Source organism: Olea europaea, unplaced genomic scaffold, assembly GCF_002742605.1.
Source record: "Olea europaea var. sylvestris unplaced genomic scaffold, O_europaea_v1 scaffold877, whole genome shotgun sequence".
Lineage (NCBI taxonomy): Eukaryota > Viridiplantae > Streptophyta > Magnoliopsida > Lamiales > Oleaceae > Olea > Olea europaea.
The window spans coordinates 235,398-258,374 of record NW_019267230.1 but is presented as its reverse complement, the minus strand read 5'-3'; the positions used below and the strand labels follow the sequence as shown (position 1 = coordinate 258,374).

Here is a 22,977-nt window from a genome sequence, read left to right as displayed (position 1 = left end):
ATGGATATTTGAATGAAAAAATCTACATGGAGCAACCAGAGGGGTTTACAGCTCTAGGTCAAGAAAGGAAAGTTTGTAGACTGATTAAATTGCTTTATGGTTTGAAGCAAGCACTGAAGCAATGGCATGAAAAGTTTGATAATACTATGCTTTCTAGTGGTTTTAGAATCAACGAGTGAGACAAGTGTGTATATGTCAAGGACACTAATGATGGATATGTCATACTGTGTCCATACGTCGACGGCATGCTCATTGTCAGTAGCTCTAACAAGATTATCAAAGCCACTAAGAATATGTTAAACTCGAAGTTTGACATGAAAGATATGAGTCTCGCGGATGTCATTTTGGGAGTAAAAATTACTCGAACACCAAATGGACTTGTGTTATCTCAATCTCATTACATTGATAAGATACTAGACGAGTTCAACAAGTCAGATACCACTGTGGCCAGGACTCCAGTGGATTTGAGTCTCCACTCATCCAAGAACACTGGTGATGGTGTATCATAGTTAGAATATTCTCAGATAATTGAGAGTTTAATGTATTTAATGACTTGTACGAGACCGGCTATAGCATACTCAGTTAACAGATTGAGTCGCTACATGAGTAACCCAGGTACTGTCAACTGGAAAGCCATTTTTAGGGTACTACATTATTTAAGGCACACTCGTGATTTTGGACTGCACTATTCTAGATACCCTGCAGTAATCGAAGGGTATGCTGATGCAAATTGGATATCAGATATGTCAAATACCAAGTCTAGTAGTGGATATGTCTTCACTCTTGGTGGTGCAACTGTCTCTTGGAAATCGTCCAAACAAACTTGCATCGCAAGATCTACAATGGAATCAGAGTTCATCGCTTTGGACAAAGCAACTGAAGAAGCAGAGTGGCTTCGCCAGTTTGTTGAGGATATTGCGATAATCAATCAACAATTAGCAGGGCACAGAGCAATATATATAATGGTAAGTCTCGCCATATTCGAAGACGACACAATACCATTCGACAACTATTCTCACAAGGTATCATCACTCTGGACTACGTGAAGTCAAAGGATAATATTGCTGATCCGCTAACCAAAGGGCTAACTCAAGAGCTAGTTGTAAAAGAATCGAGGGGAATGGGCTTGCAGCCTATGACGTTGAAAGGTATCATGGTGAAAATCCAACCTAGCTGAATGGAGATCCCAGGATCTAGGTTCAAAGGGACAACTAAAACATGTATATCTGTGTAAATCACTGAGAATGTTCTCCTTCTGCTCATTCCTATGGTGCTCACAGTGATTGGAAGATGCAGGTTAAGCAATGCTTTTAATGACCATTAAGCGTTGTTGTGAAAAACTGGTTAAGAGGTCACCTATGTGAGTATGAAGTAGGCCCGCTTCTATAAGGATTGGTAATGCTACCTCCTTGAAAAAACACTTGCAGAACCAGGCGACGTGTTCATGGCCAAAATGAACACAACAGTAAGAACTATGCTGTGACTAGAATGGTCCTGTGTGAAATCTATTATCTTGGTTTACACAAATGGCGAAACAGTTCAAGGCATCAGATCTACTGGTTTGCTAGTAATTCTCGATAGGTTTCACAAGGGAAGGTTCAAAGTTAAATGCTACCTATCCTATGCAGGATTGATTCTCTCTCTTTCCTCTCAAGTCTTAGTTTCCATTTTTCATTCATGTGGAGGATTGTTAGAATTGAATGAAAAATATTGAATAGAAGTCTCTTCATATGTTGTAACTCAAATAACTAAAGTCCCTTCATGTTTTTAACTCCTTTATCAATGAATAGTTTAACTCCTTGATTAATGAGCTAGCTTTTCCTCCATTGGTATAAATAGGAGTCTCTCTAGATTGGAAAATCACAAGTGAAATGCAAGCTTCTTCCTCTAAGCAACAATCTTCTTTTTCTCACTTTCAAGTTCTTCCTTGTTCTTATAATTTCTTTGTGAGATAGAGTATTTCACAACTACTTCGCAGGCGGTTAACATAGTGCAGCGTGAACCGACAATCGATTGTATCCTGGGAATTGAACACCGATTAAAACCTTTTGCACTCCGGTGAGGCGGTGAATTCGATTTAAGGAAACTGTGAATACACAGGCCTTCAGTTTGATTTGATTCTCTAATATTTACCTACAAGCTCCTCTAAAGCTCTCTCCACATCTTGACGGTTTCCATAGTTAACATAACCATACCCAAGTGACTGCCCGATAGTCAGGTCCCTACAAACCCTAACAGATACCACATCTCCCATCTGGGAAAACAGATCATAGAGTTGCGAATCCATCACGTTTACGTCGAGGTCACCCACGTATAGTGACGTCATAAACTGGGCGCTTCCAGAAGCCCCCACAGTCACTGCCTGCATCTGAACCTGCGTCGCCACCTCAGTCCAAAAACCTTTAAATATTACTAAATATTTAGAGTTCTTAAAAATTTAATCATTGTGTAGTCGATTGAATTTTTGTTTTCTTTTTCTTTTTTCATTTTTGTTAATTTCATGAATGAACGAATGTTTCAGCATAATATTATAATTTAATGAGCTCAATCAAATAAACTTTTCATCTAAAACTCAAAAGAGCATTTAAATTTCAAGATTGTTGTTCACTAATGAGTTACCAGGTGGTGGTGAAGGGTATTGTAAGTACAAAATCCTCTATCAATTAACAATGAAAACTTTAATAAATATATAAAATTTTGAATTACTCCTCTCAATAAAATCAACTTTTTATGATCGAAATGTAATATTCAATATATTCTATAAATTTAATTTATAGTTATCAGTCGAATATTAAGACTATGTATATTATTTTCAAAGGAAACAAAATTGAAACAATCTAACGTTGACAATTAACACTAACCCATGTGCCCATCTTAACACGTGTTCAATATGTCAAAACCATTTAAAATCTTCACCAAAATGCGCCTTGAGCCATTGGCTTAATCAAAACAAGTCATATTTGTGCTTAAACAAAATTGACTTTGGGTTAGAGTTGGCAACAGGGTGGGGCGGGCTCCTTGCCCCCGTTCCGTACTTATCTTGGGGTGAAATTTCCCATACCGTACCGGATCCGATTTCCCAATTAAGCGGGAATCTGAGCCTTTGTGGATATCGGGTTTGACGAATATTTTTGCCATCCCTACTTTGGATTCGTTAGATGTAGATTTTTTTAGAATGAATTTGTGGTTAAAAGATATGAAAAACATTGGTCTTACATATAAAAAAGTTATTTTATTAAAAGAACGTGTAGTTGAAAATGAGTTTAAGAAAAAATAAAATTTTAAAAAATCTGTACCAAATAAGGATTTAGAGTAATGATCTCATGCTATTCTTGTTTCTCGTTTCCTTCTAAATAAGCTTCACGTACAATTATCCATGTAATTATATGATATTTATCTTAACAAGTTGGTAACATATCATAAAAAAACGTTACCATACAATTTATTTTTTGCAACTTTTCGTAGCTAAAAAATTAATGAACATAAACTTCTTTGTCTTTCTCTTCATTTTTACTTTAAATATTGGATTTTACTACTTATCTTTCCTAATTAAGAAGTAATTATATTTGTTTAACATATTTACGATGCAGATGGAACTGAATTAGACAGATTTAATATATGCAAAATATTATCATTAGATATGCCAAATGTCTCTTCACCAGTTGTTGTTTAATAAACAAAGAAGTTGCCCCCGGGGCACTTCTCCACTGGCAAAGGACGAGCTCTGTCAAATCTGACAGATCAGAGATCGTGAGTTCGATTCATGGGGCTCTTGGAAGGCAAGGATTTATTCTTGAAAAGCAAGAGAAATCTTGGAAGACAAGGATTATTCTTGGAAGGCAAGGTCCAATTTGAATTGACTTGCTTGGCACTTTGGCAGGCTCGGACCCTGGCTAGTTGGAGGCACATCCCGCGATTAACTGGACTGTGTGAAGAGGGACCGGATCATAGATCCAAGGATTAGTCAAGAATTGGACACCTTGAAAAAAAAAAAAAAAAAAAAAAAGGAAGTTTAGAAAAAAATTATTTAAATACAAGCAAATTATATTATTATCTAAAGTCAAGATTGGAATACTGAAAAGTTTGGCACAATGAAGTTCATTGACATTACAAAAATATAATAAAAAATCCATGAATATAAGAGACTAAGTCAAATAGAAAATTCTTCACCTTATCAAAAAAATGAAAAAGAAAAAGTCTAATTAGAATTGTTTTTGTTAAAGAATCTACCATTGATCAAGTCAATCTTCAACTCTTCCTTTTAAAGTTCGCTAGCGTAAGTGGTCCATTACTTTTCCATCTAGAAGTCTTTGTTAAAAGTAGGAATGTACTATGAGAATTCAAGGGTTGCATTCGAGTCACTCATCTTCCATTTAATGTAATCAATCACCTAGTTTCAATTTGTTTACAAAATTTTGGCATCATCACTATCCCGTCAATTTAACGTGTAATATGCTGACTTAGACGTTAAGACTAAAAGACGATTGATGTATATGTTCGTATAAACTAAAACCACAATTTTATACGTCAATTATTAGTTGATTTTACACGATTGACGTATGTGTTCGTATAACATACATCACCTATCTTAATTTTTTTTTTTTAAAAATGTATAAACTAAAATCACAATTTTAACGTCAATTATCAGTTGATTTTAACGTTTAGGTTAGCGTAATATGCTTGTTAAACTAAAAGGTATGAGTAAAGTGATCAAGCCCCCGTTTGGTAATGCTTTTTCAACCTAAAAGATTATTCTTTTATCGTTATTTCATTTTTTTTAACCTTCATTTTTGACTTCTTTACTCATAGGTTGTCCTCACTTTTCTTCTTAACGGTCAAAAATTCAATTTTCATAATCACTATCGAACGGACCCCAAATTTGGGGTAGTGTTTAAAATTAAATTACTTGATTGCACCAAATTGAAGATAAGTACTCGAACGTGCAAGTTCGTTTAGAGTTGGGATTAAGAAGGGGAAAGAAAATAAAATTATCCACTATGAGGACCGTAATCAAAATCATTTGTAACCATATGTCATATTGCAAATTCCACTAAGTGGGTCCCATGTATTAAATAGTTTGAAGAGTCCTTTTTGACTTGTCTTTAACGTTTGACATTACATGTGTAATCTGTATGTACATGTCAAGACTGTCGATAAAGATACACCTTATAAAGAAAGAATAGTCGTCTCTTAGATTTTTCCATTTTTTTACCCCTTCAACTATGATTTATAATTTTGTACATGTGAAAACGTGTTGAAAAATTAAAATAATGTTTAAATCAAAAAACAAAATCATAGTACGAGATTCCTTTTTTATTTTATTTAAAAAAAAAAGGTTGAACCCCAACCTTGAAGCTCCTCACTGCCCCGTCCCACCCCCAGAGCTTTGTGAGGGAGGTAAATCGCAAATGTGCCCCAACAGGTCAGGAAACAAGAGCTGCCTGTACACTGCGCCTATAAGAAGTCAAATTTCATGTTTCAGGATTTTATTTTATTTTATTTTTTGAGGCAGCCGGATGAGATCCTTTCATGTGATGAGATTTTTTATTCTCGGATCAAGTTCGTCAAAAATTATAATTACTTATAATTTAGTCAAACTTTATTTTCATCTATATAAGATCAATGATTTTTAATTTTTGGAGACTTGCTACTTACAATTAATTATAATAATAAACATCAATTTAGTCATTTTTGTTTGAGTAATATTATTCACGGTTATGATTTGTATTGACTATGAATAACATTATCATTTTTTATTTTTATTTTTGTCAAGTGGACAAGATAAATCATATTTAGTTCATTTTTGACCCTTATTTTTTAAAAATTCTTTTTTTCGTTAATTCATTTTCAACTGAGATTCTCAAAAATAAAATTTTTTAACAATATATTTTATTAAATTTTAATAAATATCTGAATTTTAGTAAACTAAACCGGGGGCTTAATATGCAAGCATTGGGTTCCTAGCTTTTTCTTTGACATTGGTTATTGTTCTTTGGTCCTCAACATTCAAACGGAGCATTTTAGTTCCTAAACTTTTTATTTTACTAGCATTTGTGTCCCCAATTGACATTTTTTACTCTTTAGTTAATTATTAATAACAGGTCAAAGTTTTACTGGAAAGGTACTTTATACATGTAATCATCAACAAATTATTTCTAACCTGGTTTTCAAACTCGATAGAAAGTTTTGTTTGTTAATTTGTTTTCAAGTGAAATCTCTCTCTCTCTCTCTCCATTTATATTTTTTTCATTATTTAGCCCTTGTTTCGGTCACTTTTTCGTCAAAATACATTTTTCAACAATAATTTAAAATCATCAATTCATTTCAACCACATTTTTTAATAAAATATTACTACATTCAAATCCAAAACGTTTCAATATTTTTTAACAACATATTCTCCATCATAACACTATTTCAAAATACATTTATTAAGAAATGTGGGGCTCAAACAACCCCTTAATGTATCTCCAAAATCAATTTCATTTCCCCATTTACACATCGGTGGATCTAGATACAAATTATGATTCAATGAAAAGATCTAAAAATTGAGTACAAGTGGGTTGATAGCTTTTCGCCTCTTGTTGGTCCTACGTGTAGATCGAAAAGTAATTAAATTTATATCTTTATTTATTTTATTTACATTTATAACATTATTGGAGATGTCTAGGGAGAATAATTGAAGTACAAAAAAAATACTAGGATTACAATGGATAATTCTACATATTCATTATGATATTCATAAAAGTGTCCATAATGTACATGTGAAATTCCATGATTGGAGGGTTGAAAAAATTATTTTTCAACTCTCTAATAATGTTATGTCACTTGTACATTATGAATATTAAAAAAAAAAGGTTGAACCCCAAACTTGAGGACCCCCACCGCTCCATTCCTAAAGCTTTGTGAAGGATATAAATTGCAGGATGTGCCATAGCAGGTCAGGGAACAAGAGCTGTCTATACACTGCGCCTATAAGAAGTCCAATTTCATGTTTCATGAATCGAACTCCACATTGCGACTGCCAGCAAGACGTGAGATAACCTCACTTCTGTTCTTTGCATCACTAGACATCATAATAAATACGTCATAATGTATATGTAGCGTAACATGAATTATAATGGATGTAATCCTCAGTAGCGACCTTTGTAGTACAGAGCGCGTGTGGACCTGTAAACCCAACAGCATTCAAAGTACAAAAGGTTGACCATATTGGCTGTATAAACCGTCCAGACGTCCGATAGTTTTATACAATAGCGAAAGAGGTCCTCAGCTTTTGACAATTATTGCACTTATGACCTCAGTCTTCAAAAAGGAGTATTTTTTTAAAGGGGGGGGGGGGGGGGTTGGGGATTATCCACTATCAGGACCGTAATCAAAATCATTCGTACCCATATATTAGCCCTTATTTGAGTTATTATTTTCATAAGAATGCATTTTAAATAATATATAGATGAAAAATGTGTGGTTAAAAATAAAGAAAAAATTTGAATTTATGAGTAATATTAATATATTCCTGAAAGAACGTGGATCAAATTGGGTCTATACTACAAATTCAACAAAGTGGGTCCCATTTATTAATAAATATTGTTTGAAGAGTCCTTTTTGGCTTGTCTTTAACTTTTGACGTTACATGTGCAATATGTGTGTCAATACAGTGTCGATAATTAAACACCTTATAAAGAATGGCCGTCTCTTAGATTTTTCCTTTTTTATTTTTATTTATTTATTTATTTATTATTATTTTTTTTTTTTGCCCCTTCAACTACGGTTTATAATTTTATGCGCGTGAAACGTGTGGAAAAATTAAATTAATGTTTACACCAAAAAACATAATCATAGTATGAGATTTTATTTTTATTTTTTATTTTTTTGAGACAGCCGGACGAGATCCTTTCATGTGATGATATTTTTTTATTCTTGGATCAAGTTCGTCAAAAATTATAATTACTTATAATTAAGTCAAACTTTATTTTCATCTATCTAAGATCAATAATTTTTACTTTTTTTTTTTAATTGTACATTTTTTGAGACTCGCTATTTATAATTAATTATAATATATAATAAACATAAATTTAGTCATTTTTGTTTGAGTAGTATTATTCACGGTAATGATCTATACTAATTATGAATAATAATATCATTTTTTTATTAATTTTTTTGGTCAAGGGGACGAGATAATCATATTCATATTTGACCCTTATTTTTTAAAATTCCTTATTTTTTTCGTAAATTCATCTTTAATCATATATTTCATGAGAGTCAAAAATAATTTTTAACAATATATTTTATTAATTTTTAATTTTTAATGAATATCTGAATTTTAGTAAACTAAACCGGGGGCTTAATTTACGGAGCATTGAGTTCCTGACTTTTTCTTTGACAATGGTAGCGCAAGTTTCCAACTTTTAACAATTATTGTTCTTTGGTCCTCAACTTTCAAATGGAGCATTTAAGTTCCTAAACTTTTTATTTTACTAGCATTTGTGTCCCCCGATTGACATTTTTACTCTATATTTAATTATTATTCACAGGTCAAAATTTTATTGGAAAGGTACTTTATACATGTAATCATTGACAAATTATTTCTAACCTAGTTTACAAACTCGATAGAAAGTTTTGTTTGTTAATTTGTTTTCAAGTGAAAAATTCATGTTTTTTTTACTCTCTTTCCATCCATTTACATTTTTTTTTTACTTTATTTAAAGTATCTCCAAAATCAATTTCATACCACCAAAATCAATTTCATATCACATGTTACTTTATCATTTGTCAGTTTGAAACATAATAAACTTTTTCAGCTAATCTTTTTCCTCCACATCATCTTATGTAAATCCTTATGACAATTTTTATGTACAAGTAGTATAATCCAATCACAATTTAGATATAATCTGTAGCATCATTGGAGAAGTCCAGAGAGAAAAATTGAAGTACAAAAAATACTAGGTATCAGTTTGACCCCCATTTTGTGAAAACATAAACGGGTGAAATAGCTTTTTTTTTTTGGTTGAAAAATGAGTGGGTTAAAAAGAAAAAAGTTTTCGATTTACGTACAATATTATTTTATGAAAGATTGTGTAATTGAAAATACGAGAGATAAAAATGAAATGAAAATTAATGAGAGCAAAACGGGGGTTAGGATTATAATGGTTGTAGCCTTGTACTAATTGGTGCCCCTTATATGTGAACCCCCAGTAGAGCCCCTTCTAGTACACAGTGCATGTGGCCCTGAAAGCCCAGCATCATTCAAAGCACTAAAGGTTGTGTACATCGGAAGCATACATGAAGGGGCCGACACATAATTTATTATGCGTGGCCTCCTTTCATGTGAGGAGGTGTCAATAGTTGTATCTATCGAAAGTGTACATATAGTCGAATCCTTTCCCAAAAAATATGCCATTCAGACATTCGGTAGTTTTATTCAATAGAAGAAGAGGTCCCCAACTTTCGACAATTATTGTACTTATGACCTTAGTCTTCAAAAAGGAGAATTTTTTCTAAATATTTTAATTTACTGACAATTGATTCCCCAATTGACAACTTACATACACTTAATTAATATGCCACAACTTTATTGAGAATCAAGATATAATTTTACACATGCAATCACTCAGCATAGTAGTTGAACTCGATTTACAAATTGATAGCAAGCTTGTTTGTTAGAAAAATCCACGTGTTTTTCTTATATTTATTGATTGTAATTTATTTAATTTTTTCTTATTTAAAGCTAAAAAATTCTCTTTTCGATTTAATTTAATTAAATACAAAGGTAAAATTGTCCATTGAGGACTAAAGTGAGACTAAACTACAAGTTTAAAGATTTAAAGTCCCCTTTTCAAACCTTTGAGACTAAGCCCCTCTTTGGTTTGACTAGAAATTATATTTTTAGTTAATTTTGATAAAAGATTGTGAACAGTACGATTAAAAAGTAAATAAAAAATATGAATTCTATGAAATATGTCGTTTAAAATGATATATTTTTTTTAAATGAAGAGTAATACTATGTAGGGTGGGGACGGACGAGTCAGGTCAGGCCTTTTACCTCGTTTAGTACCTTTTTAATTTTTTCAAGCATTTGATAATTTCTTTTATTACCTCCACTCATTAAAGTGAGACAATAATATAATTATTAAAATTTTAAATTAATTTATGTATTTATAAAAGTTAAATTATTCAAATATATTTGGTAAACTAAGATTTTTATTATTTATCATATTTCTTAAATAATCTTAGTTGCCATATTTTATTAGAAGTAATAAAATTTGGTAGAGTTTTTATTTAAAATATTGAATTCTTATACAAAAAAAAGTTAAACGGGACGGGGAGGGGCCATTGTTACCCATACTCGCCCTGGGGCAAAATCCCTTGCCTGTTCCCTACTCGAATACCTGATTAAATAGGTGAACTAGCTAGGCCCCCCTAGATATCGAGTTTGACATTTTTTTCTTGACATCTTTAATGATAGATTAAATGAAAGGTAAAATTAAATTACTTATTTAATTTTACTTATCATTTAATCTCACATTAACGCCACCTAAATTAGAATTGTAGCATAGTAAAACTAAATAGTATTATTCAAAAATAGTTTTATGAAGTGAGGGTCAAACCAGGGTATCAAAAATTGAGGATCTCGACTGCTATTTTCAAAATATGCCGGCTAGACCGACGTCTAGACTACTCCTAGGAAAGATGACGATGTACCCACCCCACTAAAAGGAAACTTCACAGCTTTTCATTCTCTGCATATTGATTAGTGCGTAAGGAACGCTACAATTGGTGTATACGCACCCACGTCGTTATATAGACGATTCAGATTCCCCATTTATAATATAAATAACCTTTATACCCTCTTTAATCTTACAGAAACAAAGAATTTATAACCCATTTGCCATGGTGATTCTGCTTCTGCTTGTCCTTTCTTCTTTCAATTCATTATCTTCTGCACAATCAGATTCTCTTTACGACAATTTTGTTCAATGTTTAGCACAAAGGAATGTCCCAAATGACCAAATTTCAAGAATTGTGTACAATCCCACTAACCCCTCTTTCACATCGGTTCTTGAATCCTACATTAGAAACCGCCGCTTCAACGTTTCCACTACTCCTAAACCAAGCATAATCGTCACCCCTCTCGAGGAATCCCATGTTAGTGCAACTGTTTTGTGCGCTAAAAAACTAGGAATTCAACTCAAAATCCGCAGTGGCGGACATGATTATGAGGGCATTTCGTATGTTTCTATTGTCGAATTTGTCATTCTCGATATGTTCAATTTCCGGTCGATAAACATCGACATGGCGACCGAGACTGCCTGGGTTGGATCCGGTGCTTTGCTTGGCGAACTCTATTATAGAATTTCGGAAAAAAGTAATGTCCATGGATTCCCCGGCGGGGTTTGCCCCACCGTAGGCGTAGGCGGCCATCTAAGTGGTGCCGGTTATGGCAACATGTTGCGTAAACACGGCCTGACAGTCGATCATGTGATCGATGCTAAGATTGTCGATGCCACCGGCAGAGTTTTGGATAGGAAGTCAATGGGAGAGGATCTTTTTTGGGCCATTAAAGGAGGTGGTGGTGCTAGTTTTGGTGTGATTTTGGCTTACAAAATCAAGCTAGTCCCTGTACCAGAAGTTGTTACAGTTTTTCGAATTGAGAAGATGATGAACCAGAATGCAACTGAAGCTGTTTATCAATACCAAACAATTGCAGACAAAATCGACAATGATTTGTTCATAAGGGTTCTCTTACAACCTATTACAAGGAACAAAATCAGGTCTGTTCGAGCAACATTTATTGGCCTGTTTCTAGGCGATGCCAACAGACTACTGTCCGCAACAGATTCTGAATTCCCACTATTGGGATTAAAGAAGGCCGATTGCAAGGAAATGTCTTGGATTTACTCAGTTCTATTCTGGAGCAATTTCGACAACACTACAAAGCCAGAAGTTCTGCTGAGTCGAACCCCCGATTCTGTAAACTTCTTGAAGAGGAAATCGGATTACGTTAAAACCCCGATTTCCAAGAGTGACCTGGAATCTTTGTTCAAAAAAATGGTCGAAGTAGGAAAAGTCGGGATGGTTTTCAATTCCTACGGTGGACGAATGAGTGAAATCCCGGAGTCTGAAACTCCATTCCCTCATCGGGCAGGGAACATTTTCAAGATTCAATATTCAGTTAACTGGGAAGATGAAGGAGAAGAAGCAGACCAGAATTACATACAACAGATACGAGAAATGTACAGTTACATGGCTCCTTTTGTATCAAAGAATCCAAGAGAAGCATATCTCAATTACAGGGACTTGGATATAGGTACTACAGATAATGGTAAAGACAGTTACGACCAAGGGAAGGTTTATGGAGTGAAGTATTTCAAGGATAATTTCAACAGACTGGTGAAAATTAAGACCATGGTTGATCCGGACAATCTCTTTAGGAACGAACAAAGTATTCCCGTGTTGCCCTTTCGTGGGAGAAAAGTCAGAAAATAGAGCGTCACGAGCACCACTCATTTTATTGGTCATTGGTCAATGCTTCATTGCTAGCACTATTACTCTTCTTTAACGTCAATACAGAAATTTCAACACATACTAAGTATGTTCCTAGTGGGCGGGCGCGTACTTGTATACATACGCACCTCGATTATTCATTGGTCACATGATCATTATGTATTACTTACATAGATTCAAGAAGTCTTGCTGGTTCTTGTACCTGATTATCCATTTTGCAGTCTGCATTTCATTATATACTAGAGGTTGTTAAGCAAATAAATGAAAGAGATAACATTTCAAACTCTGCGCAGCTTTTCTCTTGTTGCATACCACATGAATAACAACTAGGACATTACGATTACGATAGGTATACTATATTTGAACCGAAATTTAGTCTGGTTAAAAAACCTTCTCCTAGTTGCTTTGGAACAATTTGGAGATCATTTAGAAGGAATACGTACAATATCCTAGTAAGCTAATTACCTGAACAAGAGTGTGATAAGTCACTCAAAGTTAACACGAATTACTAACAATACTACCAATTATAGTGTGCTCATTTCATTTAAGACGAGAAATTGGAATCCTAATCATTTTAGTTAACATTGATGAATCTTTCTTCATCTGTATTTATCTACAAGCATGTCTCATGAGATTTAGGTGAATTTAATGAAATTTGATACCATATCAATTATCAAAGCTCGTGTTTCCATTTCATACGGTTAACCTTCTCAAGAAGATTGGCTCAAGATCTTATGTGTCGTTTATTTATTTCTTGTTTATTCAATGTGAGATTTATCTTTTAAGGATTTAAAGAACTATCAAGCAAAAATCTTTTACCGGCAACTCTTTATTCACCTAGGAAAAAAAAGCAACGTAGTAGGCTAGAAGATAATGAAATTGAATTAGCTAAATAATTTCCGGTCTCAAGTGATACAGAAGGCCTTTATTTCTCGAGTCATCTGAACATTATGTGAGATCCACATTACTAAAGGATTTGACAATATTGAAATTCCACAATAAGAAAACAATTATTCCACCACAAAAGGCATTAATAATAGGTAAACCCACTTCCTTATTTAGCTTATTATAACATTCAACTTACTCATGCAATCATATCGACATTAGGTAAATCTCCAACAGGATAAGAAAGAACTTTTTGTTCTCAACAATTACCATATAATAATGATAATAAAAAGAAAGTAAAAATACATAACTATAAAAGTTTCAAAATATATTTTAATAAATAAGAAATTTGTGAAAATATTTCAAACTTAGGTGGTCACACCTGATAACAATTTTGTGATTTATTGCTCATTTAAGAAAGGTCATGAGTAACACACAATTTATGGTCATAATCATGAACCAGTCACAAATTGCATAATATCATAGTCAGAAAGACATTATAAGTTATAATTACAAATTTAGTCGCAAATCATATCACAATTACTCATTTTACAGAAAATAAATATCCAAATAATTGTTCACAAATAATATTCATAGCACCCCACTCCACTCCACCACCATTAGTACCACCCAAATGTCACTGCCACCTCAAAAACCATTACCTCCTCAAATTCATCATCACCTCCATCTTCAACTCACCTACATCATTTCCACCACCACTCCCTGCATCACGTATACATACACATGCACAACCAGAGATGTAGCAGTGCACTTGATTTCATAGCTTCATTCACATCTTCTTTGCATAGTGACACTAGGTACATGTCCAAAGTAGATTCTTCGTATTTATGCAGCGACATTTATGATGGATTTGGATCTCGATCTCAAATCTTCTTGGTCGTTAGATCAGGTCTTTGGAGCCGTGTTCGCGTCTATGGTGCAATTCACCGAGTTCACTAATAGTGGAAATGATGGCAGCAATGGGCGCCGATGGATGTGATTTCTAAAAAGAAGAGATCTGTTTATGGTCAAAATTAAATTGGTGGCATGTGGGTTTGGTTGTAGCGAGTGACAGTGGTGGAAGAGGTGGTCAGGGACGGATCTATAATTGAATCCAAGAATGGGCTACAAAATTTCAAGCCGGACTAATACGGGGGGAAAAAATTACACACAAAAAACTATTTTTTCAAAAAAAAAAAAAAAAAAGAAAGAAAGAAAAAAGAAAAAGAAAAAGAAAAAGAAAAAGAAAATGGATTAAAAAAAGTGGAAATTACACATATCCCTAGAGTTATAATCTAAGGTTCTAAAATCAGATGACTAATTCTACATTTCAAAAGTCAGATATTTCACATTTTAAATATTAAATATTCTCACTCCAATCTCTCTCTCTTCAATCTCATTCTCTCTCCTCCCACCATATTCTCTCTCTCCTATCCGAATTTACGTCTATCTAATTTTTATATCTCTCCAATCTCTCTCCTCCCACCCTATTCTCTCTCTCTCTCTCCCTGCCTCCCACCCACGCATCCGTATCTCTATCTAATTTCTTTCTCTCTCCAATCTTTCTTCTATCCTCCCACTCGTATTCTCTCTCCACCCATCTTCTCTCTCTTTTAGTAGCCCAAGAAACCTATTCCGATTTAGGCGATATCCACTGCATTGTGCAGCTACTGCTTAACCTCACGTTGTGTTGAACAGCATCGCAGTAATCCTCGCCACGCAGCCCGCACCACCACCGTCGCGATGTGAAGAGCAGTGACCACAGTCATCTTCCTTCTTCTTCGTTCTTTTCATCGCCAGGCAGGGGCGGATTTACAACCCCACTGCCCGCATGGTTTTTTTTACAAAATTTGTTGTTTTGAACCAAATTATAATTTATTTATTTTTTAAAAAAAGTCCTTATATTTTTTACATTTTGCTCCCATAAATTAGAATTTATGAAATTTGCCCCCATGATTCTTATCTTCTAGCTTCGCCCTCGTCGGCAGGTACTTGCTTTCGTCGCCCACGATGAGATTTGGTGCTGTGCGCGACGGACAGGGATAGATTCGTGGTTTGTGGCGTCTCTTTTTTGGGATGGAGTTGGGTTGTTTTGTGGTAATTTTTTAGGTGGTTTTGTGTTGGTGGTGACAGGGCTACCAAGACATGATGGTGGTTGTTTTGGAGTTGGCAGTTGTGACGTCAATGCGGCAGCAGCAATGGTGGGGGTGGTGATCATAAGTGTTGGTGGCAGTCACAAGATCATTTTATTTGTGACCGATAAACATGTGACCACTAAAAAAAGAGGAATTGTTAAAAAAAAAAAAATATGTGACCTAAATTTTTTTTAAATTTGTGGCTGTTTAATAAACTATGATTTATAATATTTGTAATATTTGACCAATAAATAATTTGATGTATAAAATTTTCTGATTCGTGGCAATTACAGATCATTTTATCTGTGACCGATAAACATGTGACTGGTGAAAAAAGAGGAATTGTGAAAAAAAAATGTGACCTAAAAAATTTGTTAATTTATGGCTGTTTAATAAACTGTGACTCATAATATTTGTAATCTGTGACCAATAAATAATTTGTGATGTATAAAATTTTTTGATTCATGATCAATGAACAAATTGTGGCCTAATGAATTTTTGAATTGTGAACGTAAAATCTTTCTCCAATCTTCTTCTCTTTACTCCCCCCAAGATTCTCTCTCTCCACCCATCTAATTTCTGATTTATGAAACTTCAAACATGTCATCTTAGATTTGAAATGCCCTATATTTATCGTCTGGATTATGAATTTTTACCATAAAAAAATAAGTTTCTTGAGCTTTGAAGACTACAGCCTAGCCCAATCCCCCTATATCCATCTCTGCAGGTACTGGTGGTTGCAGTCAGTTGTGGTGGAGTGAGTGTGTATTATTACTTGGGAAAATGGGTAAAAGAATAGGTGGTGACGCAGGACAGAAACGTAAATAATAATGAAAGATTCCTTTTTTGCAACACAGGAATAAATGTTTATTCAAATTTTGTTCAAATGGACGAGAGAAATGTTGAAATCAACCAATTAACGAGAAAAAATGGAAATATCTTATTAATCAAGAAAAATGAATGTAAATGTTTTTATAGCCTTTTAAAATATATTTACAGCGTCAAAATGAATCAAAATCATATTGAGATCCTAATTTTGTAGAAAATCAAAATAAACTAAAAAAAATGTAAAACATGAAATACTCTTAAATGATGAAATTTGACCCGAAAAGTTTGACAATGTTAGCCAAAGGCAATTATTTTCACCCCAACAAAATTGTGCAAAATCAAAAAATGCTTCTTATTGAACTCATAGACAAAATCAAAATCGTGCAAAATCAAATTGAACTCATAGACGAAAATTTGACACCAAGTGTACACATTTTCTTAAATCCTTCTTATTTATTCTCTTTTTTAATTGGTTTAGAATTTTCTCTTCTAATTGATCAACATCAAGTGGGGTGGGAGTACATGTACCTGATTTTCGAAAGATAAAGTTAAAATTTGATTTTTGAAATGTTAAGTTAAAAATCATTAAAAGTCAGAGGTAGGTGTAATTTCGGAATGTTTCTCTTCCATAATTCACCCGTTGTCAAATTTTAACGAATTTCTTAAGATATGCTTGATTAAGTGGTTATACTTATACACTCCCTCGATTCCTAACGAATTTCTTAAGATATATGAATTCTTATAGATTTCATGAATTTCAACTGAATTCACATAATTTCTATAAAATTCTAAAATCTTTAACAAAATTTCATTATAAATTTTAATTAATTTCATGAAATTTAATAGAATTCTACAGTACGGATTATACAACCTAAATATAAAAATCATTTTTTCATTACAGTGTCAAGGATTATGCACAAAATATTTTATAATTAATGACAAGTTTAATTGGAGAACAGAGTTTTAAAAGCATAATAAAAAGATTAATTTAACTTATTCACCAATCGAATGGTGTGCCATATCATCGGTGCTTAGCTTATGTTAAGCACCGATGAATTATTGAAAATTCCTATTTTTTTATGAAATCTACTAAAATCTGAGTTGAATGCATCGAAATTTAGCCAAAATCAACTGAAATATGAGTTGAAGGCATCTAAATTTTAATTAACTTTTAAAATCCATTAAAATTTGAGTGAAGGACAAGTCTTAGTCGAACTCTTTGGAGTCCTACTTGACTATACTAAATTATGTTATTCAATACCTAAAGAAACGACCCAGAATATCCAGAATAATAACACTATTTTTACCAGAATGAAACGAAAATATTATCAATTCCATCAATTTTGCCATATTGTTCATGTGTTGCATTCTGTGTACCTTTATCTCTTGTTGCCTATTGTTTGGAGGGTACCACGATAAGAAATGTCATTACAAACAATTGATGCCCACTTGATTAATCTACTATTAAAAAATGTGTCATTATTAGCTAAGGCTGAACAAAAGATAATTTATACATTCTTGATTAACCTATATGTTTCGTACATTTGACTCGACTCATTATTGTTTCAAAAATGTTAACGTAGGTTGACACTTGGCTAATTTGGAGAAAATACTTTCCAGCCCTTAAGATTTTGTTCACCTATTTGGAGAGCAAGAAGAATCATGCTATGATTACAGAATTTTTTGACAGAAAATTCTTACAGACAATACGTGGCGCCACATCATTGAAAAGTGAGAAAACGAATAAAAACAGTCCAATCACATTTTGCCACATCAACACCTGTACACATTGTGTTAAATTTTTCCTTTACTTGAAGCATTATTGGAGCAAGAAATGCAAAGAGGTGAATTAGAGTATAATGAAACTGAATTTCCAGTTAAAGTAATCAAGAAATCGACCTCTATTCCTCGAGGACATCTGAACATTCTGTGAGATCCACGGCATCAGTTGGATTCACCTAGTGTTGAAACTGCACAATTAGAAACCAATTAGCCAACCACAAAATTCACTTCTTTATTTAGCTAATTATCACATTCTATTCAGTGATTTATTAACCATATCAAAAATAGGAAAATTTCCCAAATGAGATGAGACATAATCTTTATTCTCAACAGTAATGGTATGAAGAGCAGATAATTTACAGTCTTTCTTAATTTCTGAATATTAAGAATGTAACACTAGAATTAATCAAAATCTTCGAAAAACTATTATACCATCCAAGATTATGTTACTCAACATAACGATTAGAATCATATTGTCATGATAAAATCTCAATATTTTACCATGTCTATTCATGTCAGTGCATTGACAAGATTACAGTATTCCTACACATACAGAACCTGGTAATATTTCACCACAATAGACTATTATATTTGCTAGATACAGAATGGATTACGAAAATTTTATTGTATCAATTCCAAAAATTTGCCATTATTATTCACTCATTGTACCAAATGTTTAGAATACCACACATATTTTGACAACTTAAGGCCAGTAAATGTAATAATTTTTTGACATAATTAGCCCACAAGGAGAGATCTCTTCTTTAAATGTGTATTTAAGGAGTACTATAATGCAAAAACCAAGAAATGAGAAACAGTTTTCAATCTTCTAATCCTTTCATGCCTGTGTCAATGTTGCTGTTTGTGTCGCTTTTGTGCACACTCTTTTCCTTCTCAACTGCAGCCACCGATCCAATTTATAACAACTTCGTCCAGTGCTTATCAAGCAAGACAAGCACGAAAGATCATCTCTCTAAGATAATCTACAGCCCTAATAATTCTTCCTATTCACACATTTTACAAGACTATGTCAGAAACAGCCGTTTCAGCACTCCCACAACCAGAAAACCTTTGTTGATTGTCACTGCTTTGAATGAATCTGACATCCAAGCTACCATAATTTGTGCAAAACAGATAGGAATCCAACTCAAAATCCGTAGTGGTGGTCATGATTATGAAGGTATCTCTTATGTGTCTAATGTTCCGTTTATCATTCTTGACATGTTCAATCTCAGGTCTATCAATGTTGACATCAAGGATGAAACTGCCTGGGTACAATCCGGTGCAATAGTTGGTGAACTTCTTTATAGTATTTGGCAAAAGAGTAAAGTCCATGGATTCCCTGCAGGGGTCTGTTTAACTATGGGAATCGGAGGGCACATAAGTGGGGGAGGCTATGGAAACTTATTACGTAAATATGGCCTCAGTGTTGATAATGTGATTGATGCACAAATTATTGATGTAAAAGGTAGAATTTTGGACAGGAAAGCAATGGGAGAGGAGCTTTTCTGGGCAATCAGAGGGGGTGGTGGTGCTAGTTTTGGTGTTGTTTTGGCTTACAAACTGAAACTAGTCCCTGTACCTCCTGTCGTGACAGTTTTTCGGGTTATGAAAACCTTAGAAGATAATGCATCAAATCTTATCTATCGATGGCAATTTGTTGCAAACAAGATTGACAACAATCTCTTCATAAGGCTTCTTTTGCAACCAACTACTATAAAGAGTAAGAATACTGTTAGAGCAACATTTATTGGGTTATTTCTTGGTGATTCTAACAGTTTACTGTCTGTAATGAAAACTGGATTTCCTGAACTGGGATTGACAAAACAAGATTGCAAGGAAATGAGCTGGATCCAATCTATCCTATTCTGGGGAAATTTTGACAACGGTACCTCAGAAAACGTATTACTTGACAGAAAAGGTGGTCCACCGAACTTCTTCAAGAGAAAATCAGATTATCTCAAAACTCCGATCCCAAAGGAAGGATTGGAGAGCTTATGGAAGAAAATGATTGAGTTAGGAAAAGCAGGGATGGTTTTCAATGCATACGGTGGGAAAATGGATGAAATTCCAGAGTCAGCAACGCCATTTCCCCACCGTGCAGGGAACATCTTCAAAATACAGTATTTCGCTAACTGGAATGAAGATGATGCTGCATCAGATAAGAAGTATGTGGAGCAGACAAGAACACTTTATAGTTACATGACTCCTTTCGTCTCAAAGAACCCTAGAGAAGCGTATCTTAATTACAGAGACCTTGATATTGGAACTACTGACAATGGTAAAAACACTTACAATGAAGCAAAAGTTTATGGGGTCAAGTTCTTCAAAGGTAATTTTTACAGATTGGTGAAAGTTAAGACCATGATTGACCCAGAAAATTTCTTCAGGAATGAACAAAGCATTCCTCCTTTGCCTTCCCATGGTGGGAGAAAGTAATTAGAATTAGAATAAGATTTTTGAAGTACTATCAGCATGAAGCTACACTATTAGAAATTAGCTACAGGTTCTTTAACCAAGTAAAAGATTTTTCATTTTTCTTCTCTTGTTCCCAGGGTACTAATGTCAAAGAGAGTTTGGTATTTCAAAAGTGTATTGAAATATAGATACTCCTACATCAATAAGTTTACCTTCTGTAGAAAACAACAGAATGGAGAATTGAATATCAAAAAATGATGTCCAATGAAGCCCAAATAAAAAAATAAATTACGAAAAAATGAAATCAGGAAATCAGATTAACATGATATTGAAACAGAACAGAATTACATTAAGAACAATTATGACATTCCAAGCAATTGATGTGCACTTGATGAATCCGCTTTAAAGAATGTGTCATTACAGATAAGTTGAATAAATGATTATTTCTACCGTCTGTTTCAACCTATTTGTTTTGTATATTTATCTCGATCAATCATTGTAACAAACATGCTCACATAGGTTGAAACTTGGCTCCCTTTGAAAATATACTAAATCAGAAATCAAGCGAAAATGTTTTTTGGACCTCAGACTTTGTTCACCTATTTGGAGAAAAAAAAAAATGATGACATAGGTTAGATGATAATGAAAGTGAATTTACTCGACAATTTCAAGGTTAAAGTAACCAAGACAACAATTATTCCTCAAACCATGCAAACATTCTGTGAGATTGACAATTACAAACCAATTACTCCAACACAAGGCATTAATGAAAGGTAAAGTCACCTCTTTATTAAGCTAATTATTACATTCTACTCAATTATTCATGCAATCGTATAGAAATTTGGAAAATTTGTAAGAGGATAAGAAAGAACCTTTAATAATGCTTAAAGTTTTTCTCGTCATTTGGTGCAGAATATTAAGAAATACCATTATTAGGAGAACGTTCATAAACTAGAATAAATCACTCTCACTGGGAATTCTACTTGGCTAAACTAGATTATTGTCTTGTTTATTACATCAACAGAATCATAATTCCATAATAAAATCACAAACTTTTCCATGGCTATTCATGTCAGTTTATTGATTACACTAGATGACAGCGTTTGTCCACAAAGAATGGATTCCCAAAATCATATTTTTAACGTTAATTTTTAGGCAAGATTTAACTCTGCTGGTTGTCTATTTGACCAGAATAGATTATGAATCACCAAAGTCCTATTCTGCCTTTTTAATCTGCAATCAGTTCCCTTTTCTTTTTTTTTTTTCTTGCCAAACGATTGTAATACAGTATGGTAACCTCTTAATTATACCTAATGGGGTAATAATACCCAGTTTGTCAACTAAAGGAAAGCAAAAACCTAGGCTGTATTTAAGGCATTCAACAAACAATGTTTCCAACACAAACCAAAATATGAGAAACGCTTTTTGATCATTTAATCGTTTCATACCTATGTAAATGTTGCTGTTTCTGTTGCTTTTATACACTCTTTTCCTTCTCAACTGCAACCACAGATTCAGTTTATGACAACTTGGTCCAATGCTCATCAAGCAAGAGAAATTCATAAGATGAATTCTCTAAGATAATCTACAACCCTTATAATGCATCCTATACACCCATTTTACCAGACTACTGCAGATATCGCCATTTCAACACTTACAAAACCAGAAAGCCTTTGTTGATTTTCAACCCTTTGAAAGAATTTGATGTCCAAACAACCATAAGAGCAAAGTCCATGGATCCCCCAGCAGGGGTCTGTCCAATTATGGGTATCGGTGACCACATAAGTGGAGTTGGCTATGGCATAAGTGATTGATGCAAATGTTTATCGTAAAATATAAAGTTTTGGATTAGGAAGCAATGGGAAAGGACCTTTTCTGGGAAACTAGAGAGGGTGGAGGTGCTAGTTTTGGGATCACATGCATAACCCCTGTCGTGGTAGTTTTTCATGTTATAAAAACCTATGAAACTAATGCGTCTGACCTTATCTATCGCTGTCTGTTTGTTGAAAACAAGATTGACAACAATCTCTTCATAAAACTTCTGCAACCAACTACTGTAAAAGATAAGGATAATGTGAGAGCAACATTTATTGGGTTATTTCTTGGTGATTCAAAGAGTATCGTCCAATGAAAACAGGATTTCCTGAACTGGGATTGACAAAACAAGATTGCATGGAAATGAGATGGATTCAAGCTGTCCTAACAGTACATCAGAAAACATATTACTTTACAGAAAAGGTGGTTCACTGAACTTCTTCAAGAGAAAATCTGATTACCTGAAAACTCCGATCCCAAATGATGGATTGGATGGATCAAGGAAGAATATGATAGAGTTAGGAAAAATTGGGATGGTTTTCAATACCTATGGTGTAAAAATGGACAAAATTAGAAAGTCAGCAATGCCATTTGCCCACCTGCAGGGAACGTC

At 33.7% G+C, this 22,977-nt stretch overlaps 2 protein-coding genes and 1 long non-coding RNA gene across 6 annotated transcripts; 2 read left to right on the top strand and 1 right to left on the bottom strand.

Annotated features, from left to right (window-relative positions):
- The first annotated feature begins 10,817 nt into the window (after nt 1–10,817).
- LOC111392057 (berberine bridge enzyme-like 21) lies at nt 10,818–12,787 on the top strand. Its single transcript, XM_023017338.1, has one exon. The coding sequence runs from the start codon at nt 10,888–10,890 to the stop codon at nt 12,481–12,483; it is 1,596 nt and encodes a 531-aa protein (XP_022873106.1). The 5' UTR covers nt 10,818–10,887; the 3' UTR covers nt 12,484–12,787.
- Nucleotides 12,788–17,842: 5,055 nt separating this feature from the next.
- LOC111392069 lies at nt 17,843–22,971 on the bottom strand. 4 transcript variants are annotated; one of them, XR_002702208.1, is made up of 4 exons: nt 22,826–22,971; nt 22,531–22,603; nt 21,998–22,049; nt 17,843–18,319 (listed from the first exon to the last, which is right to left on the bottom strand). It is a non-coding gene; the product is annotated as an uncharacterized LOC111392069 (long non-coding RNA). The 4 variants fall into 4 exon arrangements; XR_002702207.1 differs by having other exon boundaries at nt 21,998–22,603; XR_002702209.1 differs by lacking the exon at nt 22,531–22,603.
- Nucleotides 18,326–21,159, top strand: LOC111392067 (berberine bridge enzyme-like 21). Its single transcript, XM_023017346.1, has one exon. The coding sequence runs from the start codon at nt 18,939–18,941 to the stop codon at nt 20,568–20,570; it is 1,632 nt and encodes a 543-aa protein (XP_022873114.1). The 5' UTR covers nt 18,326–18,938; the 3' UTR covers nt 20,571–21,159.
- Nucleotides 22,972–22,977: the final 6 nt, after the last annotated feature.

Bases quoted from the DNA above. Each gene is read 5' to 3' on its own strand.
- LOC111392067 (XM_023017346.1), top strand. From the start codon at position 18,939: ATGAGAAACAGTTTTCAATCTTCTAATCCTTTCATGCCTGTGTCAATG.
- LOC111392057 (XM_023017338.1), top strand. From the start codon at position 10,888: ATGGTGATTCTGCTTCTGCTTGTCCTTTCTTCTTTCAATTCATTATCT.